Source organism: Eretmochelys imbricata, chromosome 8 (assembly GCF_965152235.1).
Source record: "Eretmochelys imbricata isolate rEreImb1 chromosome 8, rEreImb1.hap1, whole genome shotgun sequence".
Taxonomy (NCBI): Eukaryota; Metazoa; Chordata; order Testudines; family Cheloniidae; genus Eretmochelys; species Eretmochelys imbricata.
In genome coordinates, this window is record NC_135579.1 from 34,574,035 (window position 1) to 34,593,341 (window position 19,307).

Genomic DNA, 19,307 nt, shown 5'->3' on the forward strand with positions numbered 1-19,307 from the left:
CAAACACTCTAAAACCATATTGATGATAATGCAATCTTTTTCTGAAGCAAGGTGAGAAAAACAACAAAGGGAGGTTAGAAATCTTAGACTTGTACATAAGCTGACAATACAGGTTCCTGCTTGTTCAGACACCCTGTTTACACTGGGCCTAGACTAGAATTTGGAAATGGTGTTTAAAATATGCTCTGTTACGCTAGTCACGATCTGCTTGGGGAAGAAATTTACCCCATTGGCATTTTACTGTATAATTTACCATTACAGGGGTTCTTATACCTTCTTCTGTAGCATCTAGTCAGACAAGATACTGGACTACCTGGGACCGCTTGCATTATTTGATAAGGCAATTCCTATGTTGATGTGATGGCTCTTTAGTGGCCTAGGTAAAATGAGTTCATGATCCCAGTGAGCATACCAAAACAAAACCACCACTATAACTGCCTCTCAGATGCAAATTTTTTGGTCTCAGCAGGGGAGGCCAAGACCTGGATGGGCCATGGAGAGTCACTCCTTGAGGAAGTCACTCCAGAACAGGGCTCAGGGCCACAGACATGTTGACAAGCATGGAGGGGGGCAAGCCGGCGTTGTAGCTGTTCTGCAAGTAGTCTCCAGGGCCGACCCACACACACCCACACACCCACACTTTAAATAATACTGAAGGACCATTTCAGATTGATTGAAGTCAGGACATTCAGAATTCGGGTTAAATTTCACCTCTAACTGAAATGTACCAGAAGGACTATATGTAGAGGCAGAAACAACTGTAAAGAATAGTGAAAAAATATATAAGCATTGGTGAATAGGATTTTTTTCAAGCCACATATTCCTATGGCCCAGCCAACACTATCTGACTGCTGTTGGAGTCCCTTATCCATCCCTGCCCCTTTATTTTCAGGACACTCAGTAAAGGAGACTCTGGAAAGGACTGCTGCAAAAGATTATACAAATGCACTCAATGTTAAATTCATTAGATACTAAAACAGAGAGAATCTGTGAAAAATTAAATGCACTGTAGGGACAGCTAGACACTTCTGATCGAAGGCTGAGGGCTTAGATGTGAAGACAGAATCCTTTGATGGCTGCTTATGAAACGGACTGCAGTACCCAGGAAACTTCTTTTCTGCTGTATTTAATAAGAATGACATATGGCATGGAGAACCTAGTGAACCAAATTAGTTTTAAAACGTATTCAGATCTCATGTAGTCAGGTGTCAAGGGGCTGAGACACTTATGGGAAGTGGATATGATAAGATTTCCCAGAAATGGAGATTACTGTGATCTAATGTGTGTGAGAGAGAATTAGTTACTTATAGATGTTCTCTAGAGATGTGCGCCTTAGCACTTCACTTCCCTGGGCCTGTACTCCTAGTGTATGGCCAGCACGGACTCCGGTAGCTCAAAATTCTGAGTCACTCGTCTTGCTGTCAGTAAAGCAAGTTGCCCCCTTCAAAAAATGCAAGGCAGTTCCTAGTGTCTCTGATAATCACTTTCTTTTCAGCGAAAGCAGTATATAGCATAAAAAGTGATCACAATTTGTATCCCAAGAATGGCATAGGCTCTGAACTCCTTAGGAATGGGCTAATGGGGAATGGCTGTGAGAACAATAATTCTCTCTTCTCTGGCAAGACCCATCACAACAGATCCCACTCACAGAATACAAAACGCTCAGGAGGTCTCAATGACCCCCTGGCTGCTTAAGCACACTCTTTCCCATAGCTCCACTCTTGTGGGCACTCAGTTTTACTGTTTACCTCCCCAGGTACATAACACACACACACTTTGTAAATGGTTCCCAAACCAATCACTCATTACTTTAGACAGCCCAAGAAATATACAGATCTAGACAAAACAATAAAACACCCACCCCTCCCTCAGTGCCCCCACTGCTCTTGGGCATTCTTTGGGATTTGGTCAGAGTCCACTAGGCTGTCCAGGGTCCTCACGTGAAGCAGACTTCTCCTCTGAATCAGAGTCTCCCTCTGTCCTGCAGCTACCTTCCTTTTGAGCTCTCTCCCCCCACAATGGTCAGTAAAATACCCTTTTTTTATAACCACTAGTCCCTTTTGTGAGGTAACATCCCCCACATACACACCATCAGCCTTGTCAGGTGATCACAGTCCCCCACCAGCTGACCCACTGCTTAGTTACCCACCCACCTGGGCAGACTGGTTCTTTTGGATGGTAGCCAACCCTTTGTCCACGGCTGCTTCCATCTGAATAGAGGACCATCACATTTTAACAACCCTGCTGTACTGCTACCCCTTGGAATTTCAGCCCAAGATGGAGGTAAAGAGACAAAATTCATAAGTGTATACAGATAGAGTCCCCAAATCATCACAATCCCCAATTCAAAATCATATCGATAGAGGGCAAGTGAATTGGGACACTGCTAGCCTCTGGAAGTGGACTCTGATCACTGCGCTTGACATTTCTTATCTCTTCCTTTCCTCTCATCAATATAGGCAGGAACCAGCCTTAGACACAACCAAAACAAGCAGCTGTTTAGGATCATGATTTTTTGGGGAACCCTCATCCCAGGCTAGCTCTGAATCTAATAGGCCAGCCCTATCTCCCACTGCAGCAGAGCACCAAGAGGGGAGGAGACAATTCTCTGTCAGAGCCCCACCCCTTAACTCCTGGCAGCTGGATGGACAGGCAAATCATGACCAAATCCTCAGCTCTAAAAACTTGGAACCCCACATATAGCAAGGTCAGAGCTAAATACCTCACTGACAAAATCTGATTGTGGCATTCAAGTTTATACTGAAAAAGCTGGATCAATATAACTTCCAAAACTCACTGCACATAGTTTGTCCAACCATTAAATTCATAAAAGCAGAAATTGGAGGTTGGAAGGGGAACATACGCAGAGGGAACCGTCATCTGGATCCTGTACACGTTGAGGTAACTGACTGCAATCTTCTCTAGACCAGCTTTGTCCATGACAAACTCTAATCAGAACTGGTGCATAATTTAGGAGATGTCATGCATTCTGTGTTTTCATTGTTCCGCCTCTTTCCCCCACTATGATCTTCTTTGTCTATTTAGTTAACTTGTTAAACCTAATCACTAAAGTATAATAATGATAGCCCCTCCAGCATTCCATGCAACGTGTTTAAAGGGTAGCCTGCTTGCCTCTTATTTGTGGAACATTTTGTACCTACTAGTTTGAAAAATACAGAGAACAAGTGAAACTAAAGAGTCACGGCAGGTTAGGAAAATAATGTAGGTGTTATGGAGAAAAGTCTTTGAAGCCCTCAGCTGAGTGTAGAGGCTGTAGTAAAAAGAGAAAAAAATATATATGAGCGAGGAATAAACACAGGGAGAGGAGACAATGGAATCCACGTTGTTGTTATATAAACACTGTTTACACCTTTGCTAGACTATGATTCAGGCTCTTACTCTTCATGAAGATAATTATAACTTAAAGTAACCAGACTGAATACATATTTTAAAGGGAAACAGCAGTAATTAGAATACCCTAGAGCACTGCACACACTACACATATACTAAAGAAAAGAGGGAATAAATAATGAGTTTTCCATTCACCACAGCAGTACTTCAGCGGCTGGGTCTCATGGCTCTCCCACTAAATCCTGCATTTTTTGGTGATCCATGGTAGGATTGTATCATACAAGTTTTATCACAGGAAGGGGAGAAAGGTATAGGAAACACTACTGCACAGTTCCCAGAGGAGTGCCTTCCTCAAGGATTGGTGGGTTATGAATGCAGTGGGTACAACCTACAAGCCCTGAAGATCTGGACAAAAAAGGAGGTTTTGAGCCTAGAGAGAGGCGGTCTTCTTCCTCTGACTTTGTGTTCCGTGTTACCTCCCCCTCTATGAAAGCACAGCCTCCTAAGGAGCTATGATCCCATTAGCCACACCTCACCCACACAGAGGGAATGGCACAGAACATATTCTTTCTCAGGATTTGCTGGTGGTAATTCTGCTGGTTGTAGGGGAGCATGCTTGGAAGGAGTGGGTGAGCTGGATGCAAAGACTCTATCCCCCCCAACCTTCTGTCTTCTATAAAAATTTCAGATGGCTTCTGCTCACTCTGCTAGAGAATGTCGAGGGGAATATCCAGCCAATTCACTATTTTCCCCAGTGGGATATTCAGACTCATTAAGATTGAGAGAATTCAGGTCCTATTAAAAGCCACAGGAAATCAACAAAGCTGAATATCCTATAAAGTAAATTAGATCTATTCTAAATTTGGTTGTGGAAACATGATCCAAGGGTGAAAGCACCCGGTGGAGGGACAGGAGGTCTGGGTTCCATCCCATCAGTTAATGGCCTTGGGCAAGTCACTTAATCTGGGCTCATTTTTCCAGCTACAAAATAGCATCTTCCGTCCCCACTCCCTACAAGTTACATTCATTGGTAGTGGCGAAGTACTTTGAGATCCTTAATTAAAAGATAGTACAGGAGTGCCAAGTATCATCTTCATTAAAAAGTAATTGGCTCACCTAGTTTTAAATTAATAAAAATTAATAAAAGGCATTTATGAAATACAGAAATTACCTTTAAAACACAGCCAAAAAGTCAAAACTTTGATTTCTAGACATTTCTAATATTCTGAATTCTCTCTGTCCTACTGATTAAACCAGGTTTTATAGTGCACTGCAGTTTTTCCTTTAAGGTTATTTGTTATGGGGAAAGGCTAAGCAGACTGAGTTCATTTTCATTACAGAAAACTTTAAGGTGACCCAATAAAATTAATTTGAAATTAAAGTGCAGTGAGCCTGATAATTCCACACTAGTAAGGAGTTTAAACAAAAACAGGAAACACAATCTAAAAACCAAGAAAGTACGAGCAAACGGGGAATCCAGCTAGAATTAATTCATCTGAAAGGTGGTACACATAGAAATAAATTGTCAAACAAGACCACTGAAGCAAATACTGAAAATTAATAAAGAGATAGCGAGCAGTTGCAATACATAGAGTGAAGCTGGAGGAAGCAGGGACAAACATGAATATGGATTTGAAATAAATGTATAGTGACACGGCTTGCTAGGTTGAGTAGATTTATTTTCCTGTCCAGAAATTCTTATGTCCTTATGAGTTAAGAATGCACTGGTTTTAATTTTACTGGGTTTTACTGCTTTATGCCAGACCCTTAATATTATTTAACAGAAGCAACTGTCAACTGGTTTCAGTGCAAAATTTGACTTTATTTCAAATGATTGAAATCTAGTAGAAACTTTTCCCCCTTGACAAGTGAACTTTTCAGATGCAAGCGCTGACTATTTACTTCTTTACCCCAACAAAGACTGCGATTGGATATAACAGGAAAATCATACAATGGAGAACTGACATCACTGAATGACTGATGGACATTGGTAACAGACCCACCTTTTGCGAGAAAGGAAGGCATAAAGATCTAGGGTCTAGAGATAAGGTGCTTAGATATCATGGTGATGGGCACTGAGCACAGAATAAATATCTACACACAGCAGACAGATTCATTAGACCTTGAGAAAAAGGTTTTTATTCTTCTGCGTTGTATTTTTTAGGAAAGTAAATATGCATGTCACTCCCCCCCCACCACAGTAGCACTGAAGGGTCTAAAACCTTCTGTGATGAAAGTGATGTCAGGCTGCTCTGTAATTTATGAATACTGGATGTTGATTTGGTTAGTGGGACATTTACTGTATGAATGTTCATTTAGTTTAATAGGGGCGTTGTAAGAAAAACAAACAGGAAGCGAAACAATTGCTTGAGACAAACCATCTTTGTTAAACCCCTGCTATTCCCCTGGCTACCTTCATTGCTCCTCCTGATGATTCCTCAGCTATTTCTCAATGCAGGAAGAAACAGGAGAAAGCAGCCTAATTAACTGATACCCCATACACCTCCTAGTTCTCATTGCTTCAGCTACCTTCAGGAGAAGGTGCAAGGAAGGAACGAAGGCACACGGAGAAGAGGAAGGAGGAAAACATCCCAGAAAAATACTGGAATGAGGAATACCTCAGGAGAGGGAGAGATTCTCACAAAGCTGGCAGAGAGGAAATAGGCAAAAAAAAATGTTGGATGTGGGGAGAAGGCCTACTGGGCAAAACACACCGAGAACACTTCATGCCTCCAGCTTCCATCCTGGACACACCACACGATCCACTGTCTACAGCCAAGCGCTGAAGTACAACTACATTTTCTCCAACCCCTCAGACAGAGACCAACAAGATCTTCACCAAGCATTCTCAAAACTACGATACCCCCAGGAGGAAATAAGGAAACAGATCAACAGAGCCAGACGTGTACCCAGAAGCCTCCTGCTGCAAGACAAGCCCAAGAAAGAAACCAACAGAACTCCACTGGCCATCACATACAGTCCTCAGCTAAAACCTCTCCAACGCATCATCAGTGATCTACAACCCACCCTGGACAATAATCCCTCACTTTCACAGGTCTTGGGAGGCAGGCCAGTCCTCGCCCACAGACAACCTGCCAACCTGAAGCATATTCTCACCAGCAACTACACACCACACCATAGTAACTCTAATTCAGGAACCAATCCATGCAACAAACCTCGATGCCAACTCTGCCCACATATCTACACCAGTGACACCATCACAGGACCTAACCAGATCAGCCACACCATCACCGGTTCATTCACCTGCACGTCCACCAAGGTAATATACGCCATCATGTGCCAGCAATGCCCGTCTGTTATGTACATCGGCCAAACTGGACAGTCCCTATGTAAAAGGATAAATGGACACAAATCAGATAATAGGAATGGCAATATACAAAAACCTGTAGGAGAACACTTCAACCTCGCTGGACACACAATAGCAGATTTAAAGGTAGCCATCCTGCAGCAAAAAAACTTCAGAACCAGACTTCAAAGAGAAACTGCTGAGTTTCAGTTCATTTGCAAATTTGACACCATCAGCTCAGGATTAAACAAAAACTGTGAATGGCTAGCCAACTACAAAAGCAGTTCTCCTCCCTTGGTGTTCACACCTCAACTGCTGGAAGAGGGCCTCATCCTCCCGGATTGAACTAACCTCGTTATCCCTAGCCTGATTCTTGCTTGCATATTTATACCTGCCTCTGGAAATTTCCACTACATGCACCCGACAAAGTGGGTATTCACCCACGAAAGCTTATGCGCCAATACGTCTATTAGTCTACAAGGTGCCACAGGACTCTCTGCCGCTTTTACAGATCCAGACTCACATGGCTACTCCTCTGATGCGAGAACACTTTGTGCTTTCCCAAACATAAATGGGTGCATTTGTTTCTAGGTATTTTGGATATGGAGTCAGTGTGTCCCAGAGAACATAACTGGGAGTCAGGAAATGTGGGTTCTAATCCTGGCTCTCTCAATGCCTTGCTGTGCGGCCTTGGGCCAGTCACTTCTTTGTGTCAGTTTGCTTGTCTGTTAAATGGAGACAATGACACTTACTTTGAGACTTATGGCGGAAAAGCATTATATAAATATGCCTGGTATTATCACTCCTCTCCTAAACTACTGTGTCAAACCGCTATGCATTGTTAAACATCTGCTGTACTTTATCCCATATGTGGCTGCATTTCAGCAGTGGATCAGCTTGTTAAGTTTGTAAAGCACTTTGGGATCCCTTGGGATGAAATATGCACTGTAAACTGAAAATAGTTTATTTTCCCCTTGTACACTGTTTATGAAAATGCCTTTATTACAAATATTTAATTTTAAAAATTACCAAAAGTGAAAAAAATGTTTTCTGATGTAAATCTTTTAAAGACTGAGATAATACACAAAAATATTATTGTTGTACTTATATCTGATATCGTGAAACATATAGATGCAACTTGCCCATGGGCTTCCCTGTATCTGATTTACACAACGAGGAATTTTACAGGCTGTAAATAGTCTCAGGACATCAGAAGACTCTTCTCTCATTGGAAATATTCTCAGCTTATTATAGCTCCTCTTTGCATAAAACATTAACATTTTTGTGATGTTTAGGACCCAGTGGTGTGAATCTTGATTACCTTCGGGTTCTAACACTCTGTCACTCAGATGGTACTCCAGTGTACAATCAAAAGTATGCAGAAGCTTTTTCCATACAGTAGTTTTACTTGCTTCCAGAATGCTAAATCTTAATATTTTATACTTATATATATTTAAATTTTAGCAGCACTGGATAAATGTTAACATGCTTTTATGCTAATGCAATCACTGACAATCCAGATAATGTTGTATATTGGCATATACTGTTAGTGAATTATGGATACCTAAACATACGATAGCACAAGCCTAACAATTATTTTTGTTAGTGTATTTAACTTTTATTTGCAATCACAATACTTGAGAATTGTTTAAATTAACTTTAGTTCTGCAAACTCCTGAACGGAAAACATTTTGTTGAGGTTTTAAAACAGCAAGTTGCAGTAGTTAAAATAATGGTACTATTTAAAGGGATCTGACCATACTGAACAACACTTGATGTGATCACGGACTAGGTGGCTAAGCCCAGTTTTCCAGAGCCTCAAAACTAACGCCTTAATTGAAAAAACAATAGATGAACTCTTGCATTCCTCCACAACAACACTCTCTCCTCTCAACCACACAACTTGATTAGTACATCAGTAGGATTAGACTTGTAAAAAAAACAAAACCTTGTCCATATACATAAAAACAACATGAGTGGCAAGAGGAATAGAACCCAGGACCCTCTACTTCAAAAACACAAGCCTGTAGCACAAAGCTACTGTAACCCAGCCACTAGAGGGCACTCTCTCACTCACACACACACACTTTTGACAATACAAAAGTAACAGTCTCCAGTAAAAGATAATACTAAGCTGAGCGAGAGATCTTCGAGAACTCACTGACAGCAAAATATCACTGGGTCAAAGGTATGGAAGTTTGTGGTTTTGCTGCACCTCAGGGGGGAGTGGCAACATCATTCTGAATAAATCTGAATACGTTTGGAAAAAACATACTTTTCTGTGGCCAGAGTTAAAGACAAACCAAGTTTGAAGAAAATAAGTTGATTCATTTTAAAGCTGAAAGGTCTTCAGTTTGAGATTTGTGCAGAGTTTGAGACGATTTAGTGTTCTAAACCACAATTGGTTTCAATTAATCTAAAATGGAATAAAACTATTTCAACTGGCTACCTTCAAACAAAAGTAAATGAGTTGATGAAAGTCATACAGGAAGTCTGTGGCACAGCCAGAAGTAGAACCTAGAACTTCTGTTTCCTATTATCTAAGGCTTCCTTTTGTTCCCCTCTACCAGTCTGTCTGTACCTACTTATTGTTTCTTGTATTATACTGAGGCCTTGTCTACACACAAAAGTTTTATCATTTACACCACACACACACACACACACACATTACAAGCAGTACAATACACTTAAGTGTGTGCACAGTTACTCCAGTATAAAAGTATGTATACCAATATAGCTTATTCCTGTATGGGAAGAAGACTAAGATACACCTGCAGACGGATTTTTATATCAGTATAGCTGTGTCCACACCAGGGGTTGCACTGGTGAAACTAAATTGGTTAAAAAAATATCACTTCCATAACTGAAATAGTTATACTAGTATAAAATCTGTGTGTAGACCAGGAAATAGACTGTAAATTCTTTGGGGCAGAAACTGTCTTTCTGTTCTGCGTTCGTCTAGGAGATCCTGATCCATATATGAGGCTCCTAGGCACTACTGCAATACAAATAAACAAAGAAGAAGATTCTAGGATTGCCACTCTCTCTGTGTGTCACTCAGAAGCCTAGAATGTCCGTTGAGTCAGTGTGAAGTGATGGACAGCTACAAGCATGGTTGAGAGCTCTTTTCATTTAGAATATCACCAGGTTCAATCATCACTGGGATTCAGGGTCTGTTACCACCTAATTTTTAAGTTCTCAGCCATTCTGACTTCATGAATTATAAGAGTCCTAGACCACTGTGATATCAGAGGTAACTCACCCAATCACCACCCTTATTCTACTGCTAATGTGCACGCAACACATTCATCGGTTGTATGAAGGAGACTGCACAGAACGTGGATTATCTTCACCTAACTGCCACACCCATGCAACAACACAGGCTTAATAAACAATAACAGTAATAATAATCTTGATTTAGAAAAAAACAATGCAAAAAAAATGTGTTGAGGAAAGTTTAAAAAGGAAAAAAAAAGTTTCTTTTTAAACACAAAATAAGCACTCAGCAAATAAATTAACCAGATATCACAAACTAAACATGTCGGCATGTAAATGTCTATTTAATAAGAAAGTTTAAGCACAGCCAGGTAAAAAGAATAAAAAGCTCCTCAAATATGGGAACGAAGGAATGAGACAGTACATCATCTGAACCACTGAACTCATCTGTCAGAAAAAGAAAAGGAGTACTTGTGGCACCTTAGAGACTAACCAATTTATTTGAGCATAAGCTCACTTCATCGGATGTAGCTCACGAAAGCTTATGCTCAAATAAATTGGTTAGTCTCTAAGGTGCCACAAGTACTCCTTTTCTTTTTGCGAATACAGACTAACACGGCTGTTACTCTGACATCTGTCAGAAAGCTCTTTTAAAAAAAATTAAATGTTTGCAAGAACAGTACTTTAGTACCGTATCTGAAAAAGATATACTTCTTCCCCACAACAGGCATTTGTAATTTAGTGAGAAAAAATATACATGCATTAGTAGCCAATTATATACATTCAGATCACAATATCATTAATTTATTGTGTCATGACTGTGTTGCTTTAGCTCTCTCAGGGAAGATGTGATTTAAAATTTTCCCCTTTGTATTTCAGATTGCCCTTAAATGTTTCCAAATTCCCTGCATTGCATCTATGACAGATGTAAAACTTACAATTAAAGTTTTACGCTTTAGCAGAAAGTCCAATAAAGCCACTAAAGTTGTAGTTTTAAATGGTACTCTAAATGATCAGAATATAGAAAAGGGATTGCATTTCTGTTCTGAGAGAATGTCTGACAAAGAAACCAGTCTATCACATTAATTCATTTTGAGTTTTGAAATTTTTTTTAGCTTACTTGGTAGAGCTCACTGAGACCAAAAATTCAAGCTCAGTCTGAAAACTGTGAGTCAGATTGTGAGCTGGTGTAAATCAGTGTAACTTCACTGAAGTCAATGGAGTATGCCAATTCACACCAGTTTAGGATCTGTTTCACTGTACATAAGCCTCTAAAAGAAATGCTAGCTTTTATATAATAAAAAATGACAAATAATTCACGATGATGTAAAAAGTGTGACCATATTTCAGGGCATAAGAACAAACAGGGTTTTGTTTTGTTTTTTGGGGGGGGGGTGTTAAAAAGGTTTTGGCTTTCAGCCTTCTTGACTTCTCTGTATTATTCATATTCATCCCTTCCCCACCACACTCACTATAAAAGCTTTTAAAAAACCCCAACATTCAAACCCAAGCTGCCAACATTCCTACAATTTGAAGAACATTAGAACACAGTGCAGCATGAGGAAAAATGGATTCCTTTCTGTGGTAGCCATCTTTCAGTGTGTTATAAACACCTTTCAGATCAGCCTGTCATCTGTTCAGTTTCTTGACACCAATTCCAATGCAAGTTTAGCTTTAATATGGGAATTACACATGTGCATTTCAATGGCAAAATTAGGCCCCTGGATTCATAACCTTGACTTGTGTTCTCCCAGAAGACTAAAGTATATCTGATGTCACAGTCTCACTATTCAAAAATGAACTATTCCCTGGAGAAGTGAAGAAAAGACAAAGGGAAGGAGAAGAGAAGGGAAATTTCTCTGGTGTCACATTTCCACTAGCCTGGGAATTTTTCATGTGTACCAGATAGGATAAAATACCCATCTGTTCAGAAAGGTGAAGAAAAGTATCTCGATTATCTGATCTCTTAAAAAGCTATTCTTTCCCATTCATCCTCCCCCACCCCCGTTCCCAGTGAGCACACACACACTGCTCACCTAGATAGTGCAGCTCCCAGGACAAAGGCAGCATGTTCCTTTAGCACAGGCTCGGTGCTGTTTACTCCATTAATCACAAGCTGAAGTCCACCCAAGGAAAGAAAGTCTTTTGCATTGTCCACCTATGAATGAATAGATTCCACACTAATGTAAAACTTAACATGCATCACTTGGGTTCCCATCAAGTTTTCAAGCAGAGTACTTTAGAACATAACATAACATCTAAATCAATTTTATCTTTTCCAAATCTATCTGGAATTTTGTTTTGAAAGCTTCTTAAAATTGAAGAAAAAAATCATGGCTCATAAATCATACACTGCTCCCTGTGAGCATCACATTCCACACTTCCAGAAATAATATACGCAGACAGGTGGCTATTATCAAATATATAACGCATCACTGAAAATTCAAATAATTTGATTAGCTATCAAAACTTTCCCCTGACACGTGTTGTTAACTCAGGGAACCTGACACTGTCAAAACAAAGTAAATTCTCACTTATTCTCACACTAGAAGGCCATTATTGGGAACATAGGGAATTGTGTTCTATACATATACACAAAGTGAGCTGTAATTGGCAGGCTTGAAGTGTTAGAAATAATTGTCAAGCAGCCTGTCAGCAGCAGCAATAATGCACTAACTTCACATTCTAAGCTTCTGGTTAAAGCAAGAGATGGACAAACTATTCCTGACATTCTACATTAATATAGTCCAAGGTACTGTGTTAACTTGAATGGTAGAAGCCAACCTCGAATTAATAGAGGCTAGCAAGAAACTTTCCTTGGATGCAGGTTATCCCATAAGTGCCTGCTACAGGGTTTCTTGTGTCTTCCTCTGAAGCAGCCAGTACTGGGCTGACCACTCTGAGACAGGATTCCAGAGTAGATGAATCAGTGGTCTGATCATCTGTGGCAATTCCTATGTTCTAATATTCTTACATTCATCTGCTGCACTTCTAGTTGAAACAGATTTTGGGCTACCACAGGGGAAAAGGAGGGAAAAATAAATCTGAATCAACACTAGAAAAGTGCCTGCAAGTAGTTTGCAATTGTTACCTAAAGGGAGAGTCTCAAGCAGTTCAGGCTTATTTAGTGCAAAGTTTACTGCTGCTAAATTTAAAAGAAGGATTTTTTCAAAAATCTACTAGAGAGCAGTCTTCAAGGAATTTTCAAAATTGTTTTGTATATTCATGGAACTTTTTGTTTTTAGATTTCCCACCATTCCTGTTTGGTGATGGAGACAGAAACACTGAAAAACAACCAAAAATGACTGTTGGGTCAACAAGGTAAAACTGATCGGTCCAGGTTCCCTGACTAAACTGACTGAAGTGCTAATAGTAACAAAATACTCCAAATAGAGTACAACAGAGTTAGCAGATTAGTTTCAAATTTAATAATCTAAATTTTTATTAGTAAAATATTTTTATCTTGACAGTGTTCCTTTAACAAAATTGATTATGGGTCAAATACCTAAAGCAAGATTCCAAATCATACAAACACTGATCCATATGCTTAATATAACCTCATTGACTTCACTGCCATTGACTTCACTGCCTAAATCCTACTGAATCAGGGCTTAGGTTTACATGCATTATCTATAATTCATTATGAGGTGGTACCCAACATTTCATTTGGCAATTTATTGCTCCTCAGCAAGAATCAATGGTACCTTGGAGTCCAGTTGTGAGATCGTTTGCATCAACCATTTTTTCCTCAGTCCTTTGGATCACATTCTTCTAATTTTTCTATAAACCTGACCTCATGTATCTCCTTTCCTTTCTCTGAGTCAACCCTCCTCTAGAGTGATCTTAACTGCAATATAAATCTAATCTAATCTCCTTGATCATGCTCAATCACCGTAATATTTAAGAATATTTAAAACTAGAAATATCAAGTCTCTCTCAGTCTGTAGGAACAATAAATTGGTTAGTTTACACTTTGCAGATATGTCTATATAAAGAGCTTAATGAGGGAAAGCCAAATCAAAAAACATGAGTTTTGCATTTATACTGATCACAGTGAGGTCAGTCATCATTCTACTCTCACCTGGGAGCGAGTCCCATATTCTACCTCCAGTTCCAGTGAAAGGTGTCCAAGTCACAAGACTGGAGTATAAATTGTAAAAACAATATACAAACTTTTTAAAAAAATGTTTTAACCTTATTTTGTTCTTTGGCATCTGCTGTGAAAACTGCTACTCCTCACATTGTTTGTTTTTTCTTTTCTTTTCTTTTTTTTTTTAAAGCACATAAGCATTAACCTACCTGCAGAGCTGGGAATGCATTGCTGAGCAATGTATGCAGTGTTGTTATAGCTAATGCTTAGCTCCAGCCCACTGGAAACAGCAGAGAAGAAAGCCCAAGTTCATAAAAGCACTCCAATAAAGCAAGCATGCAGTGGAGATGGGGGTATGGGAGACAAGTAAATATGACAGTACTCACAGTGGGAGCAAACTTTAAATTGGGAGAGATTGAGAGAGAGAGAAAATAGAGGAGATATTAGAAACAAGAGAAAAGAAGACTGTCAATAAGACAGAGAGGAGAGGAAATTAACACCGTAAAATGGTGTTGCAGTTCTGAAGTGGGAAGGAAGAAAGACAAGGAAAGAAGAGAAAATAATCTGAGAGAGAAAAATGAGACTGCAAACTATAAAAAGGGGCCTAGGCTCTGTGTGCGCTGGGGTGTGAACACTCTGGGCTCTGTTCATAAATGAGTTATGCTCTGTTTTCTTTATACTTGTTTTGTTTTTTGCATGTTACAGAAAACATCACAACATTCTCTGTCTCTCAAGAGCTACCCAAACACACTAAGCTGAATCCTGATTAGCACAGGGCCAACTGATTCTGGCAAAATAAGAGCTGGAGAAGACCCATGACCCTGGGCTGATTCTCTGTGAAAGATCAAGTTGGGTAAATCTCCCAATCCAGTCCTTCTACCACCCAACCCCAATCTAATCCAATCCCTGACCCCTTACCACTGCTTCCTCCCCTGATTACATTCTTAAGGTTGAGCTCAGCACATTCAGTGGATTCTCTGCTACATCCTAAGGACTGATCACTGCTTATGTGCCAGCAATCTGGGACTTCCCCATGACTTGCTCCTCAGAGTAGACAGTAATACTCTGCTAGGAAAACTCACAGTACAAAAGATTTTCCACTCCAGGGCTTCCCATCAACAGTACCCTTGGCATTCTAAGAACGGAGGAGCCAGTACAGGGTAGCACACAGGAGCTGGAGTATTCGCATTGGTGGTGCAGTAGGGACTAAGGTTGAAAGACTCTGGAGGTTGACAGACTTGCTGGGACATCACCTTGTTAAAGAAGAAGGAATGGAGCCAATCTCTCTCCTCAATAGATCTGTGTAGCCCTGCCTTCTTGTTTTCCACACTCTTCTGTAATGTCCTGTTAAGGATTGCTACTCAGATCCATCAGCCTGCATTGGTGTAACTGAGTCACAGGACAGAGAACTCCTGACTAATTCTTTTCTGTGTCACGCTCCAAGACCGTATTTGGCTGCCCTTCAGTAATTACACTAAGCAAGTGTTGCTAAAGTTAATATTAAATAGAGAGAACATCCTGGGTGCACTCAACTAGCTGGAGGAAGAAAGAGGAGGAACAGTTATTACCTGCCCCTCAGCAGGCGTATTTCTTAATAGCTGCCTGTGGGACATGGAGGGACTGCCCATAAAACTGCAGCTATCCTCTATTCATATTCCAGCTTCCCCTCCATTTTCTCTCTTCTAGTAGTTGAGAGTCCCACCTGTTTGTGTTTGGGTAAGATTCCCTTCACCACTCTGGTCCTACAGAATGGGAACTTACCATCTACACAAGCATTTCTGAATCGCAGGGTTTGAACTTGATTCCCCCTGATCCTGGAGTGTATATAACCAGCCATTAGGGCATTGGCAGTCCAAGTTTATTCTTTGAGTAAGTCAGGTGCACATGGCAGCAAAAGTATTGCAAGGAAAGAGAGTGACAAGGTTTGCCACTCTGTGAATGTCTGTGAGAAAGATTCAGTATGGGAATAGGAGATGAAAAGCTCTGGAAATAATACTTTGAAGAGATTTTTCTTTTGCAGCTTGGCAGATGGACTTTGCTTCTCATCAGACCTTGCTTCTCCCAAAAACTGTTTTTAAAATACATTTCATGCTAGTGAAAGGTGCCAGATTAACATCTTTAGAGACTGAACTCCCCAGAGAAGGTTCAGCACTGAGAACAGTATTGCAAGCTTCCCCATATTGCCTCTGTCAATCTGCTTCAAACCAAATGTGTCAGAACCACATCTGCATGTGATATAAGAGGGTACTTTTCTCTACAAGGTCCATTCTGTCCTTGGTCTCTGCACTGAGATTGTACACAAGAAAGCAAATAGGTGCTGAAAATGATTTTTGGGACATGGGTAACTGTTCACTGAGAACTGAAACTCATTTCACATACCATCAGACAGCTATTTGGTGGTCTAACAAATTCTGGTCACCTGTTGGCCCATATTTGAGAGGTTCTACATCCCATTTCTAAGTTGTTCTGAGCTAAAAGATGGACTTTCTGTATGTGTGTGAGCATGCGTGGGTTCCCTTTCTTGATATAATGTATGGAGACGTATGAGGAGAGATAATCATGAAGGGTTACACATAGGGTGACCAGATAGCAAGTATGAAAAAAATTGGGACACTTCTTTTTTCCATAGTGGAGGGGCATAGTTGTCTGTATAAAAGACAAAGCCCCTCATATCAGGGTAATACCAGAACATCTGGTCACCCTAGTTACGCAGGACAACAGATGCCTTTCATGTAATAATAAAAGAATAATAATTTTATTTATATTTATAAAGTACCCATCCCTGTACCCTGCAAGGCATTCAGGGCACTGACTAATAACTTCAACAGTACAAATATACACACAAATGGCAAATAAAACCCATCTTCATCAACCACATGCAAAAAGATAGATCCATACAGAGGGCTGAGAACACACCGCAAATTGTGAAAACTTGGCCTCTACAGTGATTATATTTTATCAATTTAGAATAATAATGTATTAGAAATGCAGATATAAAATAAGGCTGCAGTTGTCCTGTGAAATCGCTTATTGTCCTTGGATTGCCATAATTAAGTAATATGTATTATCGGATACTGAAAAGAAGAATAAAACCACATTTATGATACCATATTCCCTGGATTTTACACAACAACTGTTAATGTTTTTTTGTTACCTCACCTGATGAACATAATATTCAAGGTCGTACAGTGCTGCTACTTTTTCATCCAGAGTAGAAGTAGAGCTATTGAATTTGTTGATTAATTTCACCATAATTTCAAAATCAGTTTCTATCTTCATGTTGAGTTCTTCAAACTCCTTCTTCAGCTCTTCTATGGGACGAAACCTTTGTCTCACATCTTCCAGATTAGTCTTAGAAATGAGAGAAGTAAAACCAAAAGAAATACAGATGTTAAAATAGTGGATTAGTGGAGTACATCATCCTAAAGGTACACCCCAGCCTACAGATAACTTAGAAGTGGAATTTAACCTTCAGCGAGTTTGAGGCCTTTGATTTAGAGATTTAGAGACAGATCATCTAAGTATTTAGGCACCTAAAGATGCAAATAGGCACTCAGGTATCTACACACTTTTAAAAATCACACTAACACCAACTGAAACCAGGGGGAATTTGAGCTTTTGAAAATTCCACTAAGTTTCTATCTGCATTTTTAGGTGCCTAAATACCTTTAAAATCTGGCCCTTAGATACTAATATGAAGAGAGAAGAAATTACCTCAGCTTTGTCTGCACCTACCATTCTATATCATCTCTCTATCCCCTTCCTACACACCGTTCAAGATCAACCAAAATAAAAAAGCATTACTCTTGATATGCCATAAGGCTAAAAGTGCCACAATATTTAGTCCATTCAATACTATCATCGTCATCTTCTCACATTTTTATACAGTGTCTTGCATCCCAAAGGCTTCGAGATGACAAATTCCAGAATCACTTTACCAACCACTAAAATGCAGGCACCTAGCATACGCTCAGGAAGGCAGCAGCTATTTAAGAGCATCCAGCAATCTTGCACAACAGTTTAGGATAGGAAATAGAGATTATTGTATCTAACAAACATCAAGGTAGCTCCCTAAACTGAATTTGGGCAGGCTGCTGTGATGAAGGCCCTGACTCCTTAAACTCACTTTTAAAATGGGCAAGAATGTGTCAAATACTCAGTCTGGTGATGTGACAGTGCAGTAGAACTCTATTTTATATAATATCTCTCATACAAACAATACCCTATGAAGTTTTGGAGAGTTCGGTAACAGCAGAGGGTGAGACTATAAGTCACATGTGGAAGGTAAGAAAGAAGAGAGATACTTTCAGCTGAGATATGAAAGGAGATGAGAAGTTAATGAGGTGAAGAGACTCAGGTAAGTTGTTCCAGGTAGCAAGAACTGCATAGAAGAAAGTTCTTCCATTAACCGTGATTAAACTGTGTGGAGGGACAGAGTTGAAACTACTGATATATAGATAGAGAAAGCCAGAAAGGAAGCAGAGAAAAAAGACTAAATGTGAGATACGTTGAAGCATGGTCAGGAAGATTATGAAAACAAGGAAGACCATTCCAGGGTCCACTTAAGAATGAACAGACACATCAAAGAATGGAAATGTACTTGTCTTTGTACGGAAGAGAATGGTGTGAGAGGACCTGAGCCCAAAAGGTTTTCGATTTCATTGCTCATTCCAACCTAACATATTCTAGCATTAAACACACACACACACACACACACACTTTATGGTTCATGCAAAAGAAATCTGTGGGCTCAAGCTGTCAGAGAGAACAATTTAGGGATGAAAGTTAAATCGCTGTCAATCTAATGGTGGCTGTACAATTTGTGCTACTGTTTGCATTGGTTAAATTGCTATATACACTGTACGGAAATTCAGAACACTACCCCCATTCCTCCCAACAAAGGAGAATGAGCAATAGGGTTATAAAGCAAAGTTCATCCTTTGTGTTAAGTCAACTGTACTTCAGTGGCATTACCCCAGGGATGAATTTGGTCCTTACAGTAGTAAATGATGCAAAATGGAGTATTTTACATCCATTAGATGTAGTTGTTTTTATCCCAGTTGTTGCCATATCTATTAAAATAGTTTTTGAAGGACATGGTGTGACCCTAGGATCCCCTCAATGGCAGAGGGTTCAGTACTCTGTGTGAGCAACTCCTATCAGGCCTGACAAACTCATTACACCCAACACACTGCTTTCATAGTACTTATCAAACAAGTGCTCAGTAAGTTATCAAATGAAAGCCAATGATACACTGGTCATCAATATAAGTAAGAAATGCATGTACTGACACTCTATAAGGAAATGTGTACCTATATACCCTGAAATTATGTTTAAAATTCT

General features: G+C 39.8%; 1 protein-coding gene across 9 annotated transcripts in view; it reads right to left on the reverse strand.

Moving 5' to 3' along the window:
* The window catches only part of SIL1 (SIL1 nucleotide exchange factor), a 213,668-nt gene that overhangs the window by 52,125 nt on the left and 142,236 nt on the right, over nucleotides 1-19,307 (reverse strand). For all 9 annotated transcript variants that reach the window (XM_077824245.1, XM_077824249.1, XM_077824247.1 and 6 more), the window contains 2 exons: nucleotides 17,124-17,315; nucleotides 11,911-12,032 (listed from right to left, as the gene is read on the reverse strand). In XM_077824245.1, the coding sequence (XP_077680371.1) occupies nucleotides 11,911-12,032; nucleotides 17,124-17,315 (314 nt within the window). The remainder of the gene's footprint in view (nucleotides 1-11,910; nucleotides 12,033-17,123; nucleotides 17,316-19,307) is intronic.